General features: G+C 24.5%; 1 protein-coding gene across 1 annotated transcript in view; it reads left to right on the forward strand.

Moving 5' to 3' along the window:
* Positions 1-9,105, forward strand: part of LOC122503425 (protein O-mannosyl-transferase TMTC2) — a 319,531-nt gene extending 310,426 nt beyond the window's left edge. Inside the window, exon 10 of the mRNA XM_043613958.1 lies at positions 8,494-9,105. Within this exon, the coding sequence (XP_043469893.1) occupies positions 8,494-8,825 (332 nt within the window). The 3' untranslated portion in view covers positions 8,826-9,105. The remainder of the gene's footprint in view (positions 1-8,493) is intronic.
* The last annotated feature ends 365 nt before the right edge of the window (positions 9,106-9,470 follow it).

The following is a 9,470-nucleotide window of genomic DNA, read 5'->3' on the forward strand; positions in this document are numbered from 1 at the left end:
ATATTTGAAAACTTATAAATTTTGTATAATGATTATTTTCTGTAATTATATAACGGTAAAATGAATGTATGATTTTTGTGTATATGAATGAGCAATTTGTATTATTTTCGATCGTTAGACTTGAAACAATAGCGCTGACAAAGACAGAAGTAAAACAAAGAGAAGGTGACAAATGTAATTAGCAAATTTTATTTTTGATTTCTGAACTTAAATTATTTTGACAATTTTGAAAATGAATGTGAACAACGAAATATTTATTGGAATGATTTTGCGAAAATTAAATAAAAATAATGATTGTTGTCGAGATTGTGCCAATCGAGTATTCGAAACTCTCAATGATGCATTTAAAACTTTTAATTTTAATTTTGAAAAATTTGATTTAGGAGAATTTGAAAATCCGCATTATTTTCTTGAACGTATTGATAAATTCTTTGTTTTGAATAGAATTTCTATAGATGAGCAGTTAACTATTTTGAAATATTTATTGCACGGCAAGGTGAAAACTTGGTTTCACATACAACAATCTCCGTTTATTGATATAAACGACTTTAAAATTAAATTTTTAAATTATTTCTTTTCAATTCCGATTCAAGTTAACTTTAAATTAAAATGGTATTCACGACGTTTCATTCCCAAAAGGGGAAATTTGCAGTCTTATTTTATGAATCAGATCTATGAAGCACAATATTTGTTTTCGGAAATGGATATTGGTGAAATTTTCTATAGAATAATTCAGCAGATGCCTAATCGCGTAAAGGATGCATTGGTAACTGTTGATTATTTAAATTTTGATAAAATTTTACAGTCTTTGGTAAATTTAGATTTGATTTATCAAGATAAACAAAATGCTCGAAACAATGAATGCAAAGATTTTTTAAATTATGCACCTCCTTTGATGCCTTTGTCATGCATGGATTTTGGGAAATTGGAGCAATCAACTAAAAATTTGAATATTAATGATAATGATGGTAGTAGTCAAGAAAGTTTAAGGGGGATCGATAAAAATGCTGTTTATAGGGGGATTGAATTTACAAATTTTGATTCGACAATCAGTCTCACTGAGCATGTTTGTGAAAAAGATTTTGTAAATAACACAAAATTATATAATATTGATGATTTTGATTTTCAAATGAATATTAATTATTGTAATAATTCGATGAACGATAGTGGAATTGATTTAGAGATCGAAGAATCTCAAATTAATCAAAGTCAGGAAAATTCTAGGGATGAAGTTCGGGGTCAGACGACAGATGATCTGAATTCCACTTCGGAAGAATATTCTCCTGAAAGAAAGAATATAATAAACGATAAATTTTGTGATTTTTATAATGAAAAATTTTGTACTGAGAAATTGTTTGATTATTTTTGTTTGTGTAAAAAAATGTTGTTTGACATGAATTCAGCCTCGAGTTTAACAGCTGATAAAGATTTTAAATTTCGATTGATTGCTTCAAGAGATTTAGAACCTGACAAGGATGTTAAAGGAGAGTGAAGGGTGTTGTTTCTTATGAATGTATTTTTGTATAATTAAATTTTTATGATTTTATTTGTGGATTTAAATTTAATATAATTATGGTAATTATATTACCTAAAAAAAAAAAAAATCGTGCTCTAATCTGAAAGTTGCAACAAATTATGGTTCAGAGTTATATTTTGACAATTAATTTTGTATATGGTTCAGGCAGGTTCCATTGCAAGATTGTTCGAGAAATATACACTGCCATTTGTGCAAGTAAGAAATTATCAGTTCTGCCAGCTGTCATTTCGTTTTGGAGTTAGTAGTATCGATACATTTATTGTTATGAATATTTACTTTTGAATTTGATTTTTAATATGTTTAAAAAAAAAAATGATGAATGATTTGTGTTTATTTTTTATTTTTGTGGATTTTTATTATGTTTAATATTTACCATCTTATATTTAAGGATTTATGTTTGTTTACAGTTGACATGAGTATTCGATTGGTATATCTATATAAAAAAAAAGGAACAGAAAATGTTGAAATTTATTTATATTTATTAAAATGAACCTCATGATGAATTTGATATTATGTAATTCCGAATTATTTTGTAATTGTCATGAGATTTTTGTGTAATTTTTATGTGTGTGAGTTAATGATTTAATTGTTTTACTTGATTAATTGAAAAAGAATCAAGTAAAAGGGGGATAATGAAGCGATACAATCTCATGAGAGATTGACTCCTGGAAAATGTTACCGGTCCGACTTCAAAGTATTTCCAAAATTTAATTATTTTCGTGTTCTCAATATTCGGCTAAGAGTGGGGCTTGGCGGGTTGAATCGCGGGGTCGATGAAAAGTGCGATTGATTAATTTATTAATTGACTTTCGCAATTCATCGACACGGGATCAACAGCGGCTACGCTCTCACGTGCCGGCCGAGGACACGGAAGGTAGTTTTTTTCTTAAATTCAAATTTATTTAAAAATTCAGTTTATTATTTTTTGTTTTGTAAAATATGTGTTTCTTTTTGTGTTAAATATAAAGTGTGGCCGTTAATGACCATTGGATACGGATTTAATAAAATGAAGATAATTATTTATAATATTGGACGAATATGGTGACTTGGAAGTCGGAACCGGTCGGGAAACCAAAATCTTCCTCAGCAGAACGAGTATTCTTTGCCAACTGTTGGGTGACTCGTAAGTGCACGACCGTAATTAATAAAATGGCCCTGGAGATTTCAGGTGCACAAATTTATAAATTTTGATAATTAAAATTAAATTATTATTTAAAAATGTCTATGTCTGATGGTATAAAAGAAAGAGAGTGATTTTAGTCGTGTGATGAATTGCGAATTATTCTTTTTAATTATTTTGTTTATTAATTTATTATTTTGATTGATTTCTTTTTAAATATTGTTATTTGGATGTGCGTATGTTTGTGTGTCTATTTGTCATTTTATTTTCTATACTTGTATAAATCCCTGACGTCAGGCCTATTTGAATTAAAGTTTTGACGGAAATATACATTTTATTTCTTTTTGTAAATTATTTGTGTGTTTATTAATCGAGTATTTTGTAATTTTGTGCAATTTCATTGTTTTATTTTATTATTTTAAATTCTTTGTTTTATAATTTTTATTGTTTTTGTATTTTGTATTGTCGCGGTTTTTATTTATTTTCATGAAATAAGAAAATCGTTACATGACGTTGGTATTACTAAAACTTGTTTTTACTAATTAATTTAAAAAAATACAAAATACAAGAAATTTTATCTGACTGAAATTCGTTTTTCTACTTGATTTAGAATAATACGAAAAATAGAATATTATGTCTGACCAAACCTTATTTTTACTACTTAACTGAGAGAAATACAAAAATAGATTATGACGCCTGACTAAAACTTGTTTATGTTTTTACTACTTATATAATGTGGAAAAATACAAAAAATAGGAAATTATATGTCTGACTAAAATTTATTTAACTACTTAATTTTGAAAAGTACGAAAAATAGAATATTATGTATGACCAAAGCTTGTTTTTACTATTTAATTGAGAGAAATACCAAAAAAGGAAATTACCACTGACTAAAATTTACTTTTACTACTTAATTTAGAGAAATACGAAAAATAGGATATTACGTTTCACTAAAACTTGGTTTTACTACTTATTTTGTAAAATACGAAAAATATGATACTATGACGTCTGACCAAAGCTTGTTTTTACTACTTAGTTGAAAGAAATACCAAAAATAGGAAATCATATGTCTGACTAAAATTTGTTTTACTACTTAATTTTGAACAATACGAAAAATAGAATATTACGTCTGATCCAAGCTTGTTTTTACTACTTTATTGAAAGAAATACCAAAAATAGGAAATTATGTCTGACTAAAATTTGTTTTTCTACTTAATTTAGAGAACAACGAAAAATAGGATATTAAGTCTGACTAAAACTTGTTTTTACTACTTAATTTAGAAAAGTACGAAAAGTTGGATAAGAAGTCTGACTAAAATTTATTTTTACTACTTATTTTAGAACAATTGGAAAAATTGAATCTTACGTCTGACCAAGTCTTGTTTTTACTACTTATTTTGGAAAAATATGAAAAATAGGATTTGACATATGTGCCACTAAAACTTGTTTTTACTACTTAATGTAGAAAAATACTAAAAATAGAAAATTATGCCTGACCATAGCTTGTTTTTACTACTTTATTTAGAGAAATACCAAAAAAAGAATATTAAGTTTCTCTAAAACTTGTTTTCACTATACTTATTTTGGAAAAACACGAAAAATAGGATATAAAGATTGACTGATATTCATTTTTACTAATTAATTTAGAAAAGTACGAAAAGGAGGATATGAAGTCTGACTAAAATTGATTTTTACTACTTAATTTAGATCAATACAAAAAATATAATATTATGTCTGACGGAAACTTTCTTTTACTACTGATTTAGAAATCCTATCATAAATTTAGTATTATGTCTTGAAAAAGCGTAGTAACTACTGATTAAGAAAAAGAACCGAGTATTTCCTTTTAATAGAAATTTTAAAAAATTACGAAATTACGAAATGACGAAAAATTAAATTTTAAATATTTTTCAGAAATATCTCATTTTTTCTCATTTTCTCAATAAAATTACTCAAATGCTAAAAAGGAAAATTTAATTCAAATGTAACATATATCAATATATCTTAATAATGCGATTGACATAAAAATTAAATTAATGTTTACTAATAGATGGAGAGGATTGAAATTTCACATGCACATGCAAATATACCTTAAATACTCTCTCATACCATTCAAAATCGATTCAATACAATTCGGCTTCGTTAAACATTCATATATGTATAAGTAGGTAAACAGTAAACACGAATGAAATATACTGGTCCATGAACGATAAAACATATCCATTCGCTTGTTTCTTTAAATAATTACATAATTTCGAAAAATAAATTTTGCGTATTTTCATTAAATACATTATTTGATATTCAACTCAGGTAATGAGTTACTAATAGAGTTTAACCTGTTAGATTTATCACATCAAATTTATTAATATTCTGCAAATAATATTCGTTAATATTGTTAATTAATAATTTTATTCTACAGAAGAAAATGTGCTAATAAATTTCAATCCAATCATGTTATATATATGCTTTATATGTATATAGAATCATTATCTCGTTACATTTTACATTTTATGATTATGATGTAATTAAATACTGATTTTTTAATTTTTTTACACTTATACTATTAGAGAGAAAAAAGTAGAATAATTTTTTTTAAATTATAAAATTTACTTCATTATTTTTATGAAGATATATTTTTTTCAGTTTGAAACGAACAAAAAAGAGTAAATTTCTAATGTTTAGGATTGAGTCTTCTGTGATAGTAATATTAGTAATGACTCTCTATTGTCTCTCATGGGAGGGATCAATTAATATAAGCTTCTGCAGTAATGAATTTTAGGCACTATTGGCTATTAATAGAATAGGCTACTGATACTAATAGGTTATGGATACTAATAGGTTACATCATGGGCTCTGGCTAATAGAATTCTTAGCAGAATTATACGCTTCAATAGCCGAATGAACTCATATTGTGATTATCGGGGTAGCTTTTAGCTTTATAGACTTTCGAAAATACTCCTGGTGGTATATGTAATCTAAAAGAATATTGGAGAGTATTTATAAACTTTCAATTCATCTCAAAATTCGTATTCAATATCGCTGGTGAATCGCTTTTTTGTCTTTCAATCAACCAAGAGATATTTCATTTCTCTTCATAGTATATTTTGCTTTGCGTTCGGAATTAAAAAATTGATTAATTTAATACTCTGAAAGTGAATTTTCGAAAATTTCGAGAATCAAATTAAATATATAATAATATGATGATTCTGTCTATCATTTATTCTGTCCGCAGTATGAAGTTAGTTTTTTGTGTACCTATGCTTTTTTTTCTTTAAAAAATATTTTTTGACAAATCGAAAATATGCAAGTATTTTTTCATGATTTATTATAAAATAATATTAGAAATTAGAAAACTTAAAAAAAATTATGAATAATAAATAGAAATTATACCCATTTTGTTAATTATATGCTTTTTTTCAATAACAAATTTCGTTTGGCTTATCTAAACTAAGCAAATTTTTCTCCTTTTTATTTATAAAAAATAAAAAATTGTTAATTGTTAGAAAATTATGATTAAGAAATAGGAAATAAATACCAATTTTATGCATAATTTTTATTTTTCAATAACAATATTGTTTAGAAACTCATTCTTTTCTTTTGGGGAAAAAAATCACATATTCCCGTTTCTCAATGTTTTTGGAGAAAATTCTAAATTTTCATAAGGAAATAATTTGCATCATTTCTATTTCTTAATTACAATTGTTTTAATAAAATTCAAAGTTTTTGAAAAATAAAGAAAAAAATGTTTATAAATTCTATTTGTCAATTAGAAATTTTAATTGAGAATGTAATTGCAATTTTTATATGAATCTTTAAAAAATAAAGGACAAAGGAAATAATTCAAAAAGAAGAAAGAATTATTATGACAAAAGAATTATTGAAATTTTTAAATTGGAATAATTTTAAAAGAATTATTGAATAATTGAATGTTTCTTAAAATTTAATTTTCATAAATAATTTTATCAACAAATGTTTAAATAATTGAATTTTTTTGACGAATTGTAATAAAATTTTTAGAAATAATTACATTTTTCAAAGATTTCAATTGAAATTGTATTAAAAATAATTTAAACTCTGAGTTTTATTATTTATGAAAATAATTAAATTTTTAAAAAGAATTTTATTATTATTTATAAAAATAATTGAATTTTTATACAGAGTTTTATCAACAAATTTTAAAATAACTAAAATGTTTCAAAGAATTTTAATTTTAATTTTTTTAAATAAAATTTTTTTTAAATAATTGAATTTTTATAAAGAACTTTAACAATATTTTTAAGAAATTAAATTTAAAAAAAAATTAAATTGCATTTTTCGAGGAATTTATTTAAAATTATATTTAAAAAAATTTATTAAATCCTTCGATGAATTTATTAGTTATAAAATTAATTGAATTCTTGCAACGAATTTTGTTGTTTATGAAAATAATTGAATTCTTTGGTAAATTTTATTAAAATAGTAGACAATAAAAATAATTGAACTGCTACAAAGAATTTCATTCTAATTTTTGAAAATGAATTTAATTCAAGAAATTGAATTAAAAATGTTTTTAAAATAATTATTAAATTCTAATAAACTAATTATATGAAATTTTTTTAAGTAATTGAATTTTTTTAAAGAATTTGAATAAAGTCGATTACAATTGCATTGAAAATAATTGAAATTCTGCGATGATTTTTATTTCATTAATAAAAATAATTAAATTTCTAAAAAGAATTTTATTATTTATGATAATAATTGAATTGTTGCGAAGTAATTTTTAAAAAAATTTGTAAATAATTGAATTCCTGTGAAATTTTTATTATTTTGAAAATAATTTATATATATGTTTGAGTAGAATTTTATAAAAAAAATTTTTAAATAATTGCTTTCGTTTGGAAATTTTTTTTAAATAATTGAATTTCAGAGAAGAATTTTAATACCTACTTTCGAAAATAATTGAATTTCTCCAATAATTTGTAACTTCACCTAAATTCAATTTTGTTTTTGTGTTCTTAACTAAAATTCTTCTATAAATCCATTATTCTCAATAATTAATTAAATGTGAATTAAAAAATTGAACTAATTTCAAAAGAATTTTAATTATTAAAATTTTTCAAAAATTAAAGTTCTTTAAAATTTTTTATTAAATTTATTCTAAATTGAAATTTTAGAAAATTTGAAATTCAAACCGTTTGGAATTCATTTATTTTTGAAAATTGTAAACGCAACTCTTTTAAAATTCAATTAATTTTGAAATATTTAAGTAAAATTATTCATTTAGTAATTTATAAGTCATTATTTTATGATAGTTGTTTAAGATTTAGGTTATTTAAAAAGAAATTTTTGTCAGAAATAGAAAAAATTCAGCGGGTTTTTTTTAGAATTCGTGGTAATGTCATAGCTTATGAGGCAAACAAAGAGATACAAAAATTCATAATTTTCTTATGAATTATAAAAATTAAATTTTTTCTACTACTTTTAATAAAAATCTCTGATTTTACCCTAAATTCCCTGTATCAGAATATATGATTATTAACAGTAATAATAATATTAAAACTATATTCCAGTTCATATTTTATTTTTATGAAAATAAATTTAAATTAAAAATTTGTTCGTTCTATTATTTTTAAAATTGCTAATTTTAATTAAAGGAGTGAGTAAAAAGTTAACCGCGCGCAAATTGTTGCTAGTATATGATTATTATAGTTATAATAGAATTAAAACTAAAATCCAATTCATATTTTATTTTTATGAAAAAAAAATTTGAATTAAAAATTGTTAAATTCTATTATTTTATTTATTTTTAAAAATAATTGATAATTTTATTTTTTCAACGATTTTTTTCGTTTTTCAGGTCTCTTCCTGACGTCACAAGGTCGTTTGGCGGAGGCTGCAGAGGAGCAATTAAGAGCTGCGGTGTTATCACAGTCGGACTATGACATGGCAGTTGCGGCAGCGTCGGCCCTACGTCGTGTCGATCGTCGCGAGGAGGCTGAAATTTGGTACAGACACGCAATGGGCCTGAGGCCGAATGAGGCGCGAAGTCACACAAATCTTGGCGCCATTTTGCATCTTAATGGCAAATACAAGCAAGCCGAAGTAGCGTACAGAGAGGCCTTAAGATTACAACCGGGCGACGCCACAACAATGACCAACCTTCACAAATTAGCGACACTTCTTGCGTGACCCAAAAATAGTCGAAAATTTCGACCTCTTCAATGTTCGCGACTAATTCGACCTCCTCTATTTCACTTTGAAATAAACAAAGACGACATGGAGATTCGATGACAGAAATGTCATCGTCATTTCATCAACAACCAAGGGAATCGATAATCCTGCAAAAAAAAAAAAAAAAAAAAAAACACAAACCAAACAGGAAATTCATTCACGGAATGGCTCACATCGATTACGCCATCCGTTTGTATGGAATGTAAAGAATAAAGCTTCATTTATTTTTCTCTATAAATATAATCTGACTTTCTCATTAACAAGTTTATCCCATTTCCTTTCAATTCACAGCTTCATTTAGGATTAAGTAAACAGTGGTGAGAAGAGGAAATTAATTGCTTTGTATTTTCTAATGGGGAAAAACTCATTTACAAAGTAAGGTATACATATAATTGATTAACCAAATTCGAGGGGAGAAAAAAGAAACATTGACATTTAAAAGCAGTTCATTATTTTTTTTTTTATCAACTAATTGACATTTGAAAATAAAAAAATTTAGTATTTATTAGTTCAATATACATTGAGAACAAAATATTGAATCAATGATACATGCCGTTTATTGCGACAAATATTTTTTTAATTAAAACAAATACTTTTAGTACA

Source organism: Leptopilina heterotoma, unplaced genomic scaffold (genome assembly GCF_015476425.1).
Source record: "Leptopilina heterotoma isolate Lh14 unplaced genomic scaffold, ASM1547642v1 Lhet_261, whole genome shotgun sequence".
Classification (NCBI taxonomy): domain Eukaryota; kingdom Metazoa; phylum Arthropoda; class Insecta; order Hymenoptera; family Figitidae; genus Leptopilina; species Leptopilina heterotoma.